Source organism: Diadema antillarum, unplaced genomic scaffold (assembly GCF_040938485.1).
Source record: "Diadema antillarum isolate AM-2024a unplaced genomic scaffold, OU_Dant_1.0 scf00000087, whole genome shotgun sequence".
Taxonomy (NCBI): Eukaryota; Metazoa; Echinodermata; class Echinoidea; order Diadematoida; family Diadematidae; genus Diadema; species Diadema antillarum.
Window position 1 is genome coordinate 1,179,838 of NW_027270976.1, and position 18,693 is coordinate 1,198,530.

The 18,693-nt window shown below is 37.8% G+C and overlaps 1 protein-coding gene across 2 annotated transcripts in view; it reads left to right on the top strand.

Annotated features, from left to right (window-relative positions):
• The window catches only part of LOC139718057 (F-box only protein 11-like), a 62,131-nt gene that overhangs the window by 15,379 nt on the left and 28,059 nt on the right, over positions 1 to 18,693 (top strand). Inside the window, exons 1-2 of one of the 2 annotated variants that reach the window (XM_071629550.1) lie at positions 14,872 to 15,064; positions 17,060 to 17,172. Coding sequence is in view for 1 of the 2 variants with exons in the window: in XM_071629548.1 (XP_071485649.1) it covers positions 17,060 to 17,172 (113 nt within the window). In the remaining variant the exon portion in view is untranslated. Of the gene's footprint in view, positions 1 to 14,871; positions 15,065 to 17,059; positions 17,173 to 18,693 lie in introns of those variants that run through there. The other variant, XM_071629548.1, reaches the window with a different exon arrangement.

Below are 18,693 nucleotides of genomic sequence, written 5' to 3' on the forward strand. Positions count from 1 at the left end.
GAAATGAACATTGACATTATGAAAGTATGATGTGTTCTGCTGGTGAAATTTGGTACTAGAGACTAAACACTGTATTTAGCCATTATGAAAAGAGGCTAAAAAGCTTTAATAGGTGATAGATTTATTGGCACATCTTTCTATCAAGAACTTACATTGCAGCATGTTGATAGTCACCCTTTTCAAGATTTGTGTGGCTTTGGTCTTCTGACTAATTGGAAGCTGATATGCAGAAAATACTGTAACATACAAAGTATGTTGTTAACAGCAGAATATTATGTTCAATTTGGAATAAATATTGTATAAGTGGAAGGGAAAGTTTTGAGCAAAACTTTCTTGTGATAATAAGGTATTAGTCAGGTCTGCAATGCTGTGGTCAAATTAGCCTGAGAGTTGCAAGTTCCAGGTGTTTTGGAAATGATGTCTGTGTTAAGTATGACATGTTACCTGTATTATGCAGTGCTAAAAATGTTGTTTCTGTGACACATTCAACCCTCATGGATCACTGTAGGAGTAATACTCAAGTTTATCTCTCATTCTTTTGTCCTATGCACCCTACTATTGATAACCTTTGGTGATTCTTTTACTGTTAGCTTTATATGCACCTGTCTGTTATATGGGACAGATAGTTGTGAGAGTATCTATCACAATTTTAATAGTACTTTGTTTTCTAGCCATGTTCAGTGTTACAAAATGAATCTTTCCTTTGATGAGTGTGGCTTTGACTATGAGAGCTCTACATTCATCATTCATTTGGTTGTCTAATCGCACAACTGAACTTTGTGCATTTTATTAAATGTGAAGTTGCAAGAGAGCTGAATATGGTGACTTCTATACCACTGGATACCAGACAGAAAGCAGAGAGTCAGTCAGCTAGCATGCCATGCATGCTTGCTGTTCAATGTGTGCAGGTCACGGTTCCTTTGAGACAATTTAGCTATGCTTTCAATTCTGTGAGAACATGCAGAGATGAATGTCTGTACATACAGATGTACACTGGGGAGATGTAGACTGCATGTGGGGTCACGTACCAAATAGAGATACATTGCACATGTATGAATTTGCAGTTTTTTATCAGCTATTTCACACACAATTTTCTCACGTTTGACATATTGGTTTCTGAAATTCATTTTTGTCCATTCTTGGCCACTGTAAAAGCTCAAACTTACTGTTTGTGTTCTACACTACACCGTAAGTGTCAGAGAAGACATTATTTTGAGTTTTATATTCGTGTAAGTTTCTCTAAGTAAAAAGAAAAACTATGGCTTAAAGTTATAGAATGTACTAAAAGTAAAAGGCTCGGTGAATACTGTATATGACGTGCACTCAAGCCAGACTTCAGTCACCTCTAGTCTCACCTACTCACCTATTAGCTGAGAATGACAGGCTGTATTCCAGGGTTTGTGGGCCTCAGGCATTCTTCATGTTTGCATACAATTACAATACATTGACCTCACCTCCCTCTCGTTTCCCCCTGAGAGAGGAACCCTGTTTCACAAATGGTCTCCTGCCTACCAACTAGTCTAAATACCTCTGAAATGGTTCAGAAAATCCTCTCAGTTCTGAATAGCATGATCTTGCCATTCTCGATCAATGGCAAATCTACAGTAGGTGTTGAGAATAATACATGCATACTAGTCTTCGTGAATAGCTGTGCGGAGATATGCTGCTATCCTAATTGCAACAATGCAGTCAAAGCATCAGATTTTTAAAGCTTTTTGTCTTTGTTTGATTGCTTAGTATGCCATGAGCATTGCCTGATTTACCTCTGATCAGTTAATTTTACAGAGTTCATGGACATACAGTGTACGTGTGGACTTTTTGATTTGGAAAAAAAAAAATCACACTTAAGTGAATCTGAAACAAAAAAACAAAACAAAAAAACAAAAAAACAAACCAAAATGAAACCTGCATTGCTATGTAAATTGAGGGAATAAAGCAATACTAGTAGAAAGTTTGAGGAAAATCAGACAACATGTTTAGAAGTTATGAAGTGTTAAAGTTTTGGTACAGCCGTAGCTAGATGAGAAAATTACAACACTTTGTGACATCATGTATATGGATGGACATTAGTATAAAGAAAACATATAGAAAATGCAAAATATTTTCACTTTTCTAGCATTATGAAAGAGCACTTGACTTACCAGAAAGCAAGCAGGAAGAATGATACTTCCCTCAACATATCATCAGCTGAGAACCAGAAGGGTGCTATCACATTCTATGTTAAAGATGTGAGCATATATAGAGATGAAATAATCAACTTTCATGAATTAAAAGTTTTAAAAAGGTGATCAAGCTCTACAATCTGATACCAATAACTCAATACCCCCCAAATTGCGATAGCACCCTTCTGGCTCTCAGCTGACGATACATCGGTAACAAGTTGAGGCTATGTGTACTTTTCATAAATAATGACATTTTGTGAAATTCTCTACATGATATTTTGTTTGTATCGTTCTACATGCATGATGTCATGAACTGTAGTAGTCTTCTCAATCAGTGATGGCTGTACCGAAACTTAAGGCCCGAATTCACGAAGGTGGTACAAATGAAACCATGGTTTAAACCATGGACAAAAACCATGGAGTGCCAAGTGTCGCATGGAATATTTCATTACGAAATCAGTCATTTCGTTGATGAAATGATGATTTTGTAACGAAATGACAACATTTTGTAGCTAAATGAACATTTCGTCCATGAAATGATAATTTCGTTAACGAAATGGTCATTTTGTCGACGAAATGACCAATTTCGTTTCGAAATATTCCATGCGACACTTGGCGCTCCATGGTTTTTGTCCATGGTTTAAACCATGATTTCATTTGTACCACCTTCGTGAATTCGGGCCAAAGAATTCATTTCTTTTCAACAAATTGTCTGATTTCCCTCAAACGTTGCGGATATGTAGCTAGGAATGTTGCTACACGGGGCAGATCCAGGAATTCCGTAAAGGGGGGCACAAACAATATTTCTGGTGCTACTTCCGGGTTTCATCTCATTTTTTCCTTTTTATTTCTTTTGTTTAAACAACCAATAAAGAGGGGGCGTACGCCCGATGCGCCCTCCTCTGGATCTGCCACTGCTACATTCACTCAATATGCATCTATATTTGGGGTCCATCCCATTATTCTGACAATAAAGAAGTAATATAACACACAAGTGATTACCTTCATATCTACAATTGTAGGAGTCTCAGATTTTGCAAACCATGCAATGGGGTTGCATTCTTGAGGTGACATGCATATGATTTGATTACGTTAAATAATAATTTTTTATATTTTTTTATTATGATGATAATAATAACTATTATTATTATAGATGCAACACATTGTGAGCTTTGGGATAGCAGTACACGTATATGCAGTTTGTGAGTAAGTCATTAGAGTGCACATAAAAAAAAAAAAAACAAAAACAACTTTGTAGCTGTTCAGCAACTGCTTTTCTTCTTTTTTACATTTATGAGCTAACTTTGCCTGTGAAACTTTGCTGCAAGGTTCCTTTCTTGCTCTATATGGGGTGACAAAAATGTCTAGTTTGACAAGGGATGAAAGCATGCAGTGATTCCTTGTGAGCTGGCAGGAAACTACCTAGATTGGTGCCCGCATATGATATCCTCAGCAATTTGCAGTGCAGCCTTCTCTGAAATAAGACTCACTGCCTTCTGGTAGCATGGTTTGAGGCCCGAGACAAATATAATATGGAAGGTGTCCAAGGCTTGACCAGTAGGTGTGTCATAACGAGTGTCAACAGATACAATTACATGTAAGATGGTATGAAATAAAGTTAAACCTCAGTGTGAAAAGGTTAGGACTTACATGTACTTAGAAATGTATCAATGTTTTTGAAAAAGGGCTATTTCTTGTTTTAATGCATAATCTTGATGAATAAGAATGTAATAATACTGCATGAAATTTTTTTGTGGAATTTTTTCGGCAGTTGCATTATGTTAACATAGCTATACATTCAGAAAGTAAAAACCAATCGGCTGTTTGTAGTATAACTGTGAGCAAAGCTTACTGTATAATGTGTTTAAAGAACTACACTTATTTGATACACACAAGGTAATGCCATAATGACATGTTAGGTGCAGCCGTAAGTAATTTGTAATGCACAACCTGTCAGTAGAGGGCAATCAATGAAATGTGTAGGAGGCATACATCGGGCTTCAGTGATAATCAAGGTAGGTATCTGATACAATTTATCCTGGAGTGGCTTGATTGAGGGAGTAATGAAAACCCCCTCAAACTAGGATTAGACCGTGTGACGTAATAGGTAGTAGGGGAGTGTGGGTGTACAAGTCTTCTTTATCATGCTTGGAATGATTTAGGGAGGCCTTATCACTGCTCCAAATACCACTTCATGTTTCCTCTCACTACTCTGAAGACTCTGGTGACTTGAAGTTAGGCTAATGCCTCCCTCTGGGCCTTATGGGTTAGTCAATCACTTGAGCCAGGCTGTCCCTAGCAATCCTCACCATCATGCATATTTATCATCCTGGTAAGACAAAGTGTATTCATGTCTCCCTATCTTAAAATGTGCTCTTTTTTTTCCAGTGGAATGGATTACCAAAAAGGGAAAGCTGTCTCAAAGAGGAAGTGATTCTAACTGAAATCAATAAAGCAGCACATTTGGGCAAATTTGAATGTCATTTAGTTTGATGGCCTAAGACATTGGAATGGATATGTTGGTAACATGACCAAGATATCCCAAGCATAACAAATCTGTTCTATCTGTTGCATTTGAAAACCAAATCATATTGTGATTTTCCTGGAATAGGTTGGAAGGATTCAGTATCTTTTGCCTTTGAACAGAATCACTTATAGAATAGTATAAATCCTACAAGAAAATAAGATCTGGCTGATATGTTGCTATCAAATCAGATTAGACACATAATACCAACTAAGTGCTATGTATAATAACTAGCATTTAAGCATTTTCAATATCTCCATATTCTCTCAAACTTTCATTTATATCACATGATTCTTTGCCACTAGTCTAATTTCCTTCATGTGCATTTTTCCTTTTGTACTGTTATTGATCTCCATGTATCTGGTATCTTTCAGCTGTCTATCATGATTTTCATTTTAAGGCATTACATGATATTCTGTAGAATACTATTTTTCCAATTGGTAAACTTGCGCCCCATCCACCAATCTCAACCCCCCATATGAGTTCATGCCAAACAAATCCTTCAGGAGTGTGACTTACCCATCTCACTGTAAAACTGAAAGCTGGCATGCAGAACCTAATGACAAAGATATGGAGCAGCTATTCCTCTAGATCACAGCACCTTGGTTGACTGTAATGTTGTTTAGAGAAAAATGTTGACCCACAGTAAAAGTTACCAGTGAATGCAGTTTGACTAAATCAGTAGTTGAATGGAAATTTGAGTGAAGTCAAGCAAATAATCATTTCATTTTAATGTTTTCTTGAAGATCCACATATAAACCGGTAGGGTATCTCATGGACTACGAAAAAATAGCCCCCCCCCCCCCCCCCCCCCCCCGATGCAACTTTAGTCATCTCTTCTGCAGTACATCTCATATGGAAAAAAAAAAGATGCCTCAATTTGCATGGAGCAAAAGTGGGCTTTGTTGTATTTTGTTTTATCAGACTCTCTTACGGATTGAGAGGGACAGTGCCGTAAAAAATGACCAAATTATAGACATTTGTGTGCATAAACATATTCCAGTGATGGGCTCTATTTTAGAGTGTACCCATGTGTTACTAAGCTGAAATATATTTGGTATGGATAAAGTGGAATCAATTTCTTGTCTATTACATTGTATATTATTATTATGCTAGAATTTCAATCGAGCTGCAGTTTTGATTTTTAGTGCTTTATTTATCAAACAGCAAAAAAAAAAAAAAAAAAAATCAATTGGAATAAAGTACCAATATCTTTTTACAAAAAAAATCTTTTTGTCATATATTCATGTATTTCTCTTCACATTTAAACTCAGATATATTTTTTTTGGTATGTTTTATTCATTTTCAAAGATAGAATCAGAGAATATATTTTTTGGGGGAATTTACCTTTTGCAGTGTGTATATTGTTTGCTGAGAGAGTTTTCTGTATGTATACATGTTGGATTTAACAGACCAGCTGGTAACAATATCAGCATCATCCTTGTTGATGTTACGATTTCTGTGTAACTTCTGCTTTTACCTCTTTTTTTTTTGTTATCTATCCTTATCAGTTATTTCCTCCTTGCCTTTCACTATTAAGTTTGTATGTCATGTACAAGTTCACAAGTAGTGTAGTTGGCATATCATGACTGTCCAAATCTAAATAAGAGAAAGAGAGCATGTCATGTGTGGAAACTGACTGGTGTATGGCTATTTCTTTACAGAAAATTACTACACTGTATGTCTTCTTAGTAAAGTAAAGTACCTACTGTAAATCTTTATAAGGTCAGAGGTGTAGAAATGATATGTATTGTAACATTACTCATTCAGTGCCAGAGCTCATAAAGGAAGCTTGGTAGTTTGCTAAATTGTACATGCATAGACACTTTGGCAGGGTGATTTAGAAAAAAAAAAAATATATATTCATCGCTTGTAATTGGTTAAAAGGTCGAATTTATAATGATGCCCTAGACTTGGTAGCCTTTCTGAATTAAATTTCTAATTCATGCTTGTTCTAATATTGCACTTTACATGTCACACTTCAGGATTGTAATAATAGGATTTTATGAGCAATATCAGACAGAGATACAGTAGCTTCAGTCATGAAATCATGAGTATGTTACAGAGGGTTTGGAAGGGAGCGCTACACGGCAGCAGGGCAGTTAATTTACATTTGATGCAGAATGTATGCCAACCTCTTTCTTCTCTTAGCAATTGAGTGACGGAGGGAGGGAGCAAGGCTTGAGTTGTGGGTACATTCATACAGTAGGGCTAGGGGTAGGGTGAAACCTTTGACTCATCATGACATGCAAATCTTTCACAGAGTTCTACCCTCGTGGGGTCACTGTGTGCTTCAGATTCCTGCCTGTACCACACTCTTTCTGTGTCTTACCGGTACCATGTGTGCTTCTTTTACAGTGTAGTACACTCATCCTTTCCTCTCTCTCTTTTTTTTTTTTTTTTTTTTTGCTTTATAGATTTGAGCAGGACTTGTGCATGACAAAATTGTGACAGTGTTGTTATCCAGAGATGATATGTGATAGACAGTGGCACGAGTCATGTCTACTCCATTCTCATTGTATGGTAGTCATGACCTTTGTGGTAAACATATTGCATCATTCAGCACATGGTTACATTGGAGCATGACCACATTTCCAAGAAAATGAGAGCAGGGGTAGTGGATGATAATCTATTCATTGAGGCAAGGTCAAAGGTGATTCTAAAGAACTCTCCTTTACTGCTGCTGGACACCTTTGGAGTTTGAACTGAAATAGAACACCCGTTTTGCTACTCTGATATGAACTGCCATTTTTTTGTGACAACAACTTTTTTTTGTATGTGTGACAACAACAAAGATTTGTATGGCTTACAAGGAGTTGGTTGCTACCACGAGCCAGCAAAGGATTTCAAGGGAGAGGAAGAGATGTATTGATCTCATCATGAAACAGGAGTAACAGGAATCATGCTGTAATTTATCCTTCTGCCATCCCAAACACACATTAACCATGCCACTGCATTCAAAACATGCCACTATTGTTATTTGGGATGTGACAGATTTTAGCACTGTATAGATTATTTCATCATATTTCAAGCAAAATACTGTATACACCATATATTTAGTAAGTCTTATTTTTTGCAAATCGGGACTTCCTGAAAATTTTGTGAGTGGTTGAATTTGCGATTGTAGAGTACAGGACTAAACAGAGAATGTCTATGCATGCACATTGATGTCAGGAACAAAGTTAATATTTTCTTGTGTTTTTAAATTCACGAATAGCACCCAACTCGCAACATTTGTGAAAATAAAACCTCGCGAAATATTTGGCGAATACAGTAGTACATCTAGGAAATATGGTTAGTTGCCTTGTAAACAGCCTGTCAATTATTCAGTAGCATCACCATGCAGGTATTAATCATTTATGTACTATGCTACAGAAAAAAGTACAATCAATAATAGATTACATTTGTTTAGCACTTCATATAGACATTTGTAAGGGCATTGATATGGAACTGAAAAATTTAATGGAGATGCAGAATATAATTGCGATGTTATATGTAGGCCTACTTTTGTATAAAGCAGAAGAGAGAAAAAAAATATGATTGATTGAATAAGTGAGTTTTGAGCATTGATTTGAACATTAAATAAACATAAAACTATTAGAAATATACAGGTAGCTACTCACTTTGGACTATTGATAGATTGCATTATCACATGATCACATCTGATTATACATTGTATAAATTAGTCATTAAGGGGACACCAGTATGTCCCCTCAAATCAGGCATCAGCACTGAAAACAGCAAGGAAGGCAGGTTGTTCAAGAACATGTGTATTTGGTTGTTGAACAGGGTAAGTGGCTAGGCAATGGAATGTTCTTGATCACCCTCAAGTGCACACGGGTTCAAGGCTGGAGCCTTTCTCCTGCACCATTGGTCCTCTCCTCACGGAAATCAAAACAACTTTACTTTGGAGGGAAAAAGAGAACCGAGTAAAAAGAGAAAAATGTGAGTGAGAAATTGCCTTCCATAGCCAGTCTGCACTGGTTGACCTGTCAGGGCACAGTGTACATCTACTCGGCAAGATGTGTGTATAAAATGCTTGCCGTCCTTTTAGCTTGCTGTTCCCATTGCTGTCACACAGGGGAGGTCACACTCACAGTCTCTTTCTTTCCCTCATTTCTGCCTTTCTATCTATCTCTTTGTGCTAACTCAGCCCTGTGTAGGCAATGTGCCACAGTAATCACTAGGGGTTTCCATGTTGGCACACAGTGAGCTGCATGTATGTCATCCTCCGGCAGTTTCTCTACATGTGCCTGTACTATCTGATTGGATTGTGTACTCGCCTTTGAGTGGACAAAGTTGATCCCCTGCCAGCACCCGTGCTCATTTTCCATAAAGGTGCTGTGTTGGAAACTGCCTCTGATGCTGATAATGGGGAAGGCGTATTTAATGTCCCTACCATGCAGAGACCAACTTCTGTGGGTGCAGGTACTGTATAAAGTCAGGTCATGATTCTGTGGTAAATACATCTACATGTATTTTCCCCTTGAAATACTCTGAAATAAGGATTTCTGTTATCCTCAGCTGTGTGAAGGGTCTATGGACTGACTTCCTATCACACCATTGTACCAGGTGTTTAAGTTATAATGCATCATACAGGCAATGTGATCAAATCCATAATGGCTTGTTCTATTGAATGTGTTAGGCGAGAATAATATTCCATTTCCACCGTGCATGTTGGGAATTGTGTAAACAAATACAGTAGTTGCCAGTTCACAACAACGTACAGGGCATGGTACATGTGCATGTGTGATGTTGTGGAGCATTCATTCTTTGTGTAAAATAAGTTCTGTTTTTTGTGTCTAATAGGTACCAAGAAATCACATGCACTGGTATAGTTGGTATAAAATCAACCACACTTAGTGTTCTGTTATGAGTAGATGAGTATATTTGTGCCAAAATAATGGCAATTCCATGAAAATATTTTTGTTCATGCATGATATATATGGAATGAGAAATGAACATAATATTAATAACAGCAGTGGTTGTCATTTGCTTATGCAGTGCCCTGTGACACAATGTTGCATTCAGATTTTTCAACCATGCAATGATATAGGCCTACTATTTAACATCACAGGTATTGTTGACACTTCACCCGACTACATTGTATACAAGGACTGACTTGCGCATTCAGTATCATGACGTTTGATGATTTTCTAGTGTGGTAGCGGTCATTATCACTATACTCTCTATCTCCAAATTTGCTAGGATTTTCGCAGATTTTTCTAATTTGTTTTTTATTGTATTGATAGATTGCAATTTTTTTGTTGTTTGCTTTCTCATACTCAAAAGAGTTATTTGTATATTAGGTACTTTTTTTCTGATAGATGTATGGAATTATTGAAATAGTCTGCCAGTGAACTTTGACACATAGAACTTTAACACAAGGGTGCACTAATCAAGCAAGTAAAATACCATTTTGTGTGAAAAAACAACAACAATTACAATGTCCAATGTACTTTACACCTGTATAGGTGTTAGTAGTGCAGCTGCTTTAGAGTAAATGGCCATTAGCAAGTATTTAGAATTTTGTTCAGATTTGGATGGTTTTCCATTATCAATATTCATTAAATCTCGGCTCGTAAATGCAACTACTCTTAATGTTTGGTCTGTTTTTCTCCACATGCATTTTCATTTTGACTGTAATACTGGGCTGGAAAGCCTCCAAGAAGGATTTTCTGCCAGCTGCAGAGATAGAGAAAAGTACAGTACTCTCATGAGTTATGAGTCTGTCCATGTACTTTGGAGTTTGATTTATATGATTTTCACACTCAAGCACAGAGAGAAGAGGATTGTAAATTTGATTCATAGAAATGCACTACTACTAGTCATCTGTGTCTCACAGAATTCAGAATACCTTGGCAGCACTCTGAATCCTCTCTGTGTGATGCTGATGATTGGGGGGGGGGGTCTGCATTCATTTGCTTAGAAGGTATCTTTGTGGAGCTTCCTCTTCAGTATTTTGAAATGTCTGATGCAGTGCCTGGTGTAAGAGAAAAGGTTATGATAGTGGTTGAGAGACTGTCACAAACATTATCACATATTCTGTAACCACTACCACCATCCAAAATTTAAAAATACAGTGAAAAAAGCTCCATAGCCCATAATGGGCTTTAGCATGATTTGTAATAAAACAGTATGATAGAAATGCATTGGGATCCGTGGCTTGTCATGTTATATCTGGTGGTTTTGCAGTCTTCGAAGCAAATATTGATCACTGTATTATTCAGGTGGGAGTGCAAATTGTTGATGTGCCATGATTATCACACTTTTGCTATGACTCTCATGTCTTGCTTAAGTTGTAAGTTGCTTGTGTCAATCACCCTACATCAGTCATATGAACTCTGACCCTTAAGCTGTCAATATTTGTATACCGTATTCCCTCAACTTCAAGTTGAATACTCCCTTTAGATGGAGAGCAACAATGATGCAGTGTGGACAGTTGTTAAATGTACTAGTAGTATTGCCATGAATCCAATACTTATGTGCTATTTCTGCTAATCTTCCAAGCAAATAAAGCAGAGGTAACGATAAAGACAGTAATATATTCTATTATTGATTTTGCGTGATGTGGCAAGTCAATACCCTTTGTGTCTCAGTTGTTTACTGCTTCTACTTTTTCTTTTTTTTAATGTTTTATTGGTTTTAAGACTTATTATTAAGAGATGCTGTTGAGATTTTTGTTTACAGTTTCTGTTTTCACTTGCCCAAAACCTACCTATTCACTGAGCTGCATATTAAGAGAGCATGGCTGCAAGTCCTTTGTGTAATAGCACATATTATCCCAGGCAAGCTGCCCCCAGGTAAAGACGATAGCTACACATACGTACTGCTACCAAGACAGTAAAAGCATACCATGCAGTAAAGCACAACAATAGCAGTCATGATGTGGAGTGTACTACCAGAATGTCTTCCCTTCTCAGTGTTTACAAAAGAGAAAATGCAGTAAGAGAAAAGAAGAATTGACCACAATCTCAGCATGCATACCAGACCTACTCTACACGCCATGCAACACTCTCCCTGCCTGTTATTAATTGGTGGTGTCCAAGCATTTTCTCCTTATCAATCTCCTAGCCATGAATATTTCACACAGAGCAAGACTCATGCATAATACAAAGAAGCTGGATATGTTTTATGGCATGGACGCAGGCTGCTGCTTCCTCAGTTTCTCCACTGAACTGGGTTTTTGCTGCATGGGGCTCATATATTGAACTAGTCTCGAGTTTATGTGCCATTTCACAGGCCACGAGCAGTTTGTCTTTTTGTTCCCTGTTTCCAGTTGCAAGTTGCCCTCTCAGTTTGTACCAATGTGAGATCCAACACAAGCCGACTGTTCTCAGTCAAGATACACATGAGCTTCTAGGAGGCATTTACAAATGTGTGTTAGAAAATGCAGAGACAATAGGGAGCTTTAGATTTTCGCGACAGGGACGTTCAGAGGAAAAAAACCTATTCTTGAGCATGCTCAAAAGCGTGCATCAAGTCGATCTATTTTTAGCTCGCCTCGCCTTAAGTTTTTCACTACATGTTCTGGGCTATTTTTACGTCCGCTCAATTCACGATGTAGAGAGTTACTTGATGCACCGATCATACGAGGGCGCCATTTTATTTTTTATACCTTGCATCCCAGTGTATCTAAAGCTACTTTTCAGCACGACGCAGGGGAGAGGAGAACGTCCAGCTCAAGCGTCGTCTCAAGCGTCCGCGCTGCAAATCTACAGCTCCCTATTGAGTGTTGATGAAAATTTATAATTCACTTGTGTAATACCTCGTTAAGAGTCCCCCAAAACATGGCACAACCTTAGGAGGTTGTGCAGTGTTTACCTCAGATGATGGGGACTCTGAACGGTCAAGGCACAAAGCATAAAGCAGGTGTCTGGGATGAGTCTGGTGTAAGTCTTGAGGTAAAGATCGTGTTAGACTTGTGCTAGATCGGGGGGGGGGGGGGGGGGGGACTCTAAATGGTCTCGCTGTGAACGCGGTACACACTTTTGATGACCTGCACTGTTAATGGCAGAGTGCGCATATGTGTGCAAGAGAAACTGCCTGCCTCCCTCTTGGAGAAACTAAACGTATGCTGACCTTCTGCTAGACGACCAGAGAACTCTAAAGGGAAGAGGGATCTCTTATCCCCCCCCCCCCCCCAACTGACAACTTACCCTATATCAACGTAAATCAGTTGCAATGAAAACATCTCGATAGAAGAATTTCATGAAGTTGAATATTTCAATCCTTTGTTTGCAAGACGATTTTGTACACATCTAGGCTTCTAAAATAACCAAGTAGTGATGCCCTGTATATCACGTGTCATTCAATAGTATGTTTTTATTTGTCGATTTTTGTTTTAGATGTCATATCATTTTGAATTTTTGTGATATATTTTATTCATCATGTAGAAAAGCAAATTCGGTTGAAAACTTGTAAGGCATTCTGAATTCTGTCACGAGGAAATGGCAACATGATATAAGAATTTTAGATTTAAGTTTGATTATTTTTGGTATAAGCTATACTATGGAAAAAATAAATATGTTAAGACTTTACTGCCAAAATTTGAGTTTCAATCTAATTGTCTGAACTTAACTTTCTAACTGTAATGTGATATCATATCTGTGGGAGAAAATACTGTGCTATGTACATTCTCAACAGTATCCTATAAAGTCTGTTAAAGATATCTACATGTATGTCAAGGTGTGTTTTCTTTGCAATATGTCATTAATTCAGAAAAAAGTTCTCGGCTTGAAACAGCAAAAGAAGTCACCCAGTGTCAAATATTCAGATTCAAAGCCTTTTAACAACTTGCCGCAAATATTGATATTTGTCTGCTTCAGTAATCCCGTGATTTCTTTGATTTTTGTGGTTGACTGCATGGTGTTTGCTCAGAATTAGTCATAACTTTCCCACTCCAAAGTCATGATGGGCAGGGAAAGACGACAATTCAGCTGGATATTATTCAGACATTTTAGAAAGAAAAATGATAATTGTACATGTATGCTTTTCTCCCTCATTGACTTGTGTTTCTCACCATATGCAAGTAGTACATTTCTCAGTAAATGTTACAGTGGTATCATGACAATGACAATATGTGAAAACCATCAAAGGGGTTTTTACCAGAAATGGGTTGATTTTAGATGCAACAATTCTTGCAGTATCGTAGCTTTTACATCATGATGTCTGTTTCTCACAAGCTTCTGGAAAACACTACTGGTATATGGGCTGAGAAATGGTGACATGTAATGTGTGTGCATTGTCATTGGTCTACTAGTATGTATCTCTGTGTGGTGTTGCCTTGTGTGCCAAACAGATTCAAATGAAGACTGCTGTTGGTTTGGTGGAAAAATCTTTGCTGAAACTGTATGATTGTCATGTCACTGGCTACCAAAATGGAGGGCACACTTCAAGAAATGCGTGTGAAACCCCACAGGGCAACATTGATGTCTGGGGTCACCTACTGAGAGCATACAAGTGGTAGAAGGGGGGAGGGGGATGATAAGGATTGTCTCTTCCTACAAATTTGCCCCAGAGGAATGTTGGTTGAATGAAATTTAAAAACATATTTTTAAAGTTCTTGGATCATATTGAAAATATGAAAGAGAATGAATGAAAAGAGTAGGCTGCCTACATAATGATCTTGTGAATTCATATCAATTCATCATATGATAGCACACCATACACTACATATGTTATGTAGCTCATCTGTACTGTAGTATACGTGTACAGTACATCACGAAGATTCTCTTTGTTTTTTTATCTTATATCTGAAATCATGCTTAAATTACTAAAGCATTGCTAGTTTCCATCTACTGTCAAATTTTCACCTATATTGCATTGATCTTTCATTGAGAAGGAACTTTGTCTGAAAGGTTAATTCAAATGGCATGGGAATGTCCTTTGGCTAACTGACCCAAGTTTGACCAGTAGACTACAGCATCTTGAGTCATTTTGATGATTGATCTGATTATAGTGTGATCTCTTGGATGCCGACGCAGACTTTAGTTTGTATTATGTTACTGCTGCCTGTGTCACTTTTGCATGAAAGTAATGAAGCGACCATACTAAGTATAAAAGAGGATTGGTTCCACTGCCAAGTATTGTGGCAACAGGAAACCAAATTCTCCAGTTAGGTGTCTGGAATATGCTGTGAGCGGTTGGTTGGTACAGCAATCAATGCACTGTCAAGGCTGGCATTTGAATGTGTGATCCACATACTAAGTCACCCTGCCAGGGTCAAAGTTACCCAGATTGGTTACCTGAGGGCCAGCGGTGCAGTCTAGAGGGGAGGTTCTGGTGTGTTCCAGGTTGCTGTGGTGGGCCATGAAAGTGTCTGTGGTAGTATGCTAGTAAGCCTAGCGTATTGTACTGTACCACATCAGCTCCTGTTGTAAGTTTAACATTTTTAGCTCGATATAGTCATATTTCCCAGACGTTTTAAGAAGTGACCGCTGTTACCCAGGAACATTCAGTGATTTCATGTACATGAGAGACAGCAAGATCCACTTGATTATGCTACAGATTTGTTTGCTTTGTCATTGGTGATTGACATCTTCTTCATGCAGGCCTAGATTAATTCTCAGTAGTTTGTATTGAATGAGGATTTGCTGTGGAGTATTTTAAGGTGGAATGACATCCTTTGTGATTTGAATCCAAACTTATAAGATCATGTTCTACACCTTTCAAGTGCCTGCTAAATTATGATGTAATAAGTGTTGATGCCATGCTTCAGACTTTGGTCTCCAGACTATGATATAAGTTCCAACAATGAAAGTTTATAACCTATAATAACAAAGTAAAGCATCGTTGAGTTGCAATCTGTTCAAGGTTATGAACAGGAATTCCAAACTGATAGGATATGTGGCTGCACATGACAATAGGTACGTTCTCATTGTAAAAGGTTGTGATGAAGGTTGCGTCTTATTGATCCATCATTCTCAAGGTAAAAAAAAAAAAAAAAAAGAAACTTGGGTCACAATCATTTGCAAAGAGCTTGCCTGCGCATTGTAGCAAAATTTGACCCAAGGTCAACCTTGTACCCCCTTTCAAATTTTGAGTGAGACCAAGTGGTTCAGTATTATTTCTTTCCACCTCCTTCAAAATCTCTTCATCCCTCCAAATGCATCAAATAAAAAAAAAAAGAAATACTAAAAAAAATATACAACTGTACATATAACCAAACCAAATCTGAGTCAAATTTAACAAACGTCAACGATAAAAACGAGTGTTCAAAATTATTGCACACAACTTTGTAGTACATGAATATGGTATAAGACTACACATATGTTTGTATGTGCCAATTCAGTATACTGTTGACTGCCACAGCTGGTAAAATCAGAAGTAGCAGACATTTATATGCTATACATTGTTGGGTGTAAAATCTCAATTTTTTTTTTTCAGTCGCAGTTCACACTGAACAACCTCACATCTTTAGAAAAAAAAAAAAAATCACACATATTATTAAGATTTGGATGGCAACCGAAATCCCAAGAACTAACACATTATTTGGGGTCACACTCTAAAAATTTCAAAATTTAGGCAGCAATCCTGAGCAAGCCCTGAAATAATGTGATATTTTGAACGCATTGAGAATGGTACTAATGATGACATGGGAGCTCTTCTAACCATTCACTCCAGACGTAAAATTAGTGATCCATTTGAGCTTCCCTTTTTCACACCATTAACGGTGATTGCACTATAATTCCCAGAATGTGGGTAACACAGTGAGCTGAAAATGAAAGAGCAGCAATTCTTTTTATTAATCATAGCTATATTTCATAATACTGATACTGACTGTATTCAAACTAATTTTCCTGATGTGCCAAGTTTTTATCCCATGTATGGTTCCTGCTCTCTTTGCTTTCTTTATCATGTCCTCAAGTACAAAACTGTTATGACCTTTGCTCAGGAAATTGTGAGAATATTACAGTACATATGTTGCTGGGATACTAATGCTTTAATAAATTCATGGGCATTGATGTTTATTCCGGAATACAGCATAGACGGTTTTAGGGGTTATTTGTGGTGTGCATGGCTACTTATGCGTTGTAAGTGTCTGTACTTAAACATACATGAATTTTATGGAGTTAAACATGTGGTACTGTAGGTATCTCGTGTTACAAAGATATCAGCCATGCAATCGTTATCTCATTATTCTTCAAATGTCATCCGTGCATGACATTTTCAACAGCATAATACCTTTCTACTTGTTCAGATTTCATGATACGAATAATACTCAGTGTATGTCTTTTGACTGTGAAATGATGGTGCTATATCAGTATACAGTATATACGTACATTGTGCATGCATGTTTGGTTGCTGAGCTGTTTCCATGATACATCATTTACTAATCAAATCGTTTTTATCGCTCTTCACTTCTGTTCAGATTTAGGCACCAACTCTAAAATCCGTACGTCTTGCTCGCATCACGACCAGTCACATCGGCCGTACGGCCTGAGGCGGAAAGCGCCGACTCTGTGCTCTGACAGATGGGACTTGGTAAGTGAAGCTGCCATCTTCCTTGTGATAGGGACCTCAATATCTACAGCTACAGCAGCTTTGGTTTTTCCTATACCTACCCTATCATTGGCATCAGGAGAATATCATATAATTACTGTACACTGTATATTGCTGTCTGTCCTGGTACTACGCATGTTCATGTGTATGTTTACTTCTGTTAATATTGATATGAAATTAGTGGTGTGTTTTGAAGCCAAGGTCAAAAACGGCCAACTAGGTGTTGATCATTGGTCAAATATTTGTTAACATGTGTGTACTCTGAAATAACATATTGTAGGTCTGAGTACCAATTGATAGGGTTAACTTGTCTCGTCAACCAATCAATAGTCATTGTCATAGAGTTGTAGCTATTTGATGTCAAATATTTCAAGATTGCAAAGTGATGACTGCTATCCCCTCTATTACGTGTAATTTTGCCAACTTTGTGAACTATTGGAAGTCCATGTTTTATACCACTCTATGTGACTTGTCCCAAAGCTTCCATGTAAAGGACTTATGATCACAATGCACGTTGCCTCCACTTTGGCCGTACAAAGTGTACTTTAGCTTACAGAGAGCAAACTGTTTTGAAGACGAGGTAGTGTGGCGATTCTGTAGAGGTCCAGTTGAATCAGTTTTCATTCACTGCCCACGGGGGTACATTTGAAAAACATAACTAGCGCCAATCAGTGAATATGTGCATTGTTGAAGCATACAGACATCAGTTTATGGTTGACTCCAGTCAAGATTCTTCAGCTGTGTATGTACTTGCATAGAAATAAGTGATAAAGCTGTACACAGTTCGTTACAGGGATTCTTGACTGTTTGTGAACTGGGCCCACCTTCCCACCCCATGGTGTCCCCATGCTCCTTGGTCTTTAATGTGTATCGTATGGTTTTACCCTCCCTGGTTTTACACAAGCCCTGGGAGATCTGGAGACACCTGGAGTCTGCCTATGTATAGTGTACATGGTTCAGGGGTTAGAATGCCTTCAGAGATCTCATGATACATTACAGGGACTTGACCTTATGCCAAGGCAGCCATACTATACCATGGGTGATACAAAGCCTCAAAACATATTTGGCTTGTATGGTTGGATAGTCTTCAATATCATGGAGGAGGGCAAAGTAGGCATATATGTATGTACACTGTATTATGATGTGGTTGTGTGTATTGATGGAGGTGGTGGCATTGGGTCCTTGACAAACATGACTTCTGAAAGAGACAATTATGAGTAGATTACAATGTCTCTTCCAGAAAGCTACCTCTCTGTGAAGAAACATATTGTTCAATTTGGAGTTTAAAGGAAAGCTGAACTCTGTTTGCAAGATTTACTTTCTTCATTACAGCAAGTTTACATTCAGACTGGTAGAGTTGAGGCACTGATGCCATCACCTTATCTCTTGTGGCATGCAAAGAAGTGACTGGTATCAATGTTCTGTTAAGGAATATATTTCATATATGTTATATATGATATATGATACCGTAAAGTTCCGTGTATAAGACGCACCCGTGTATAA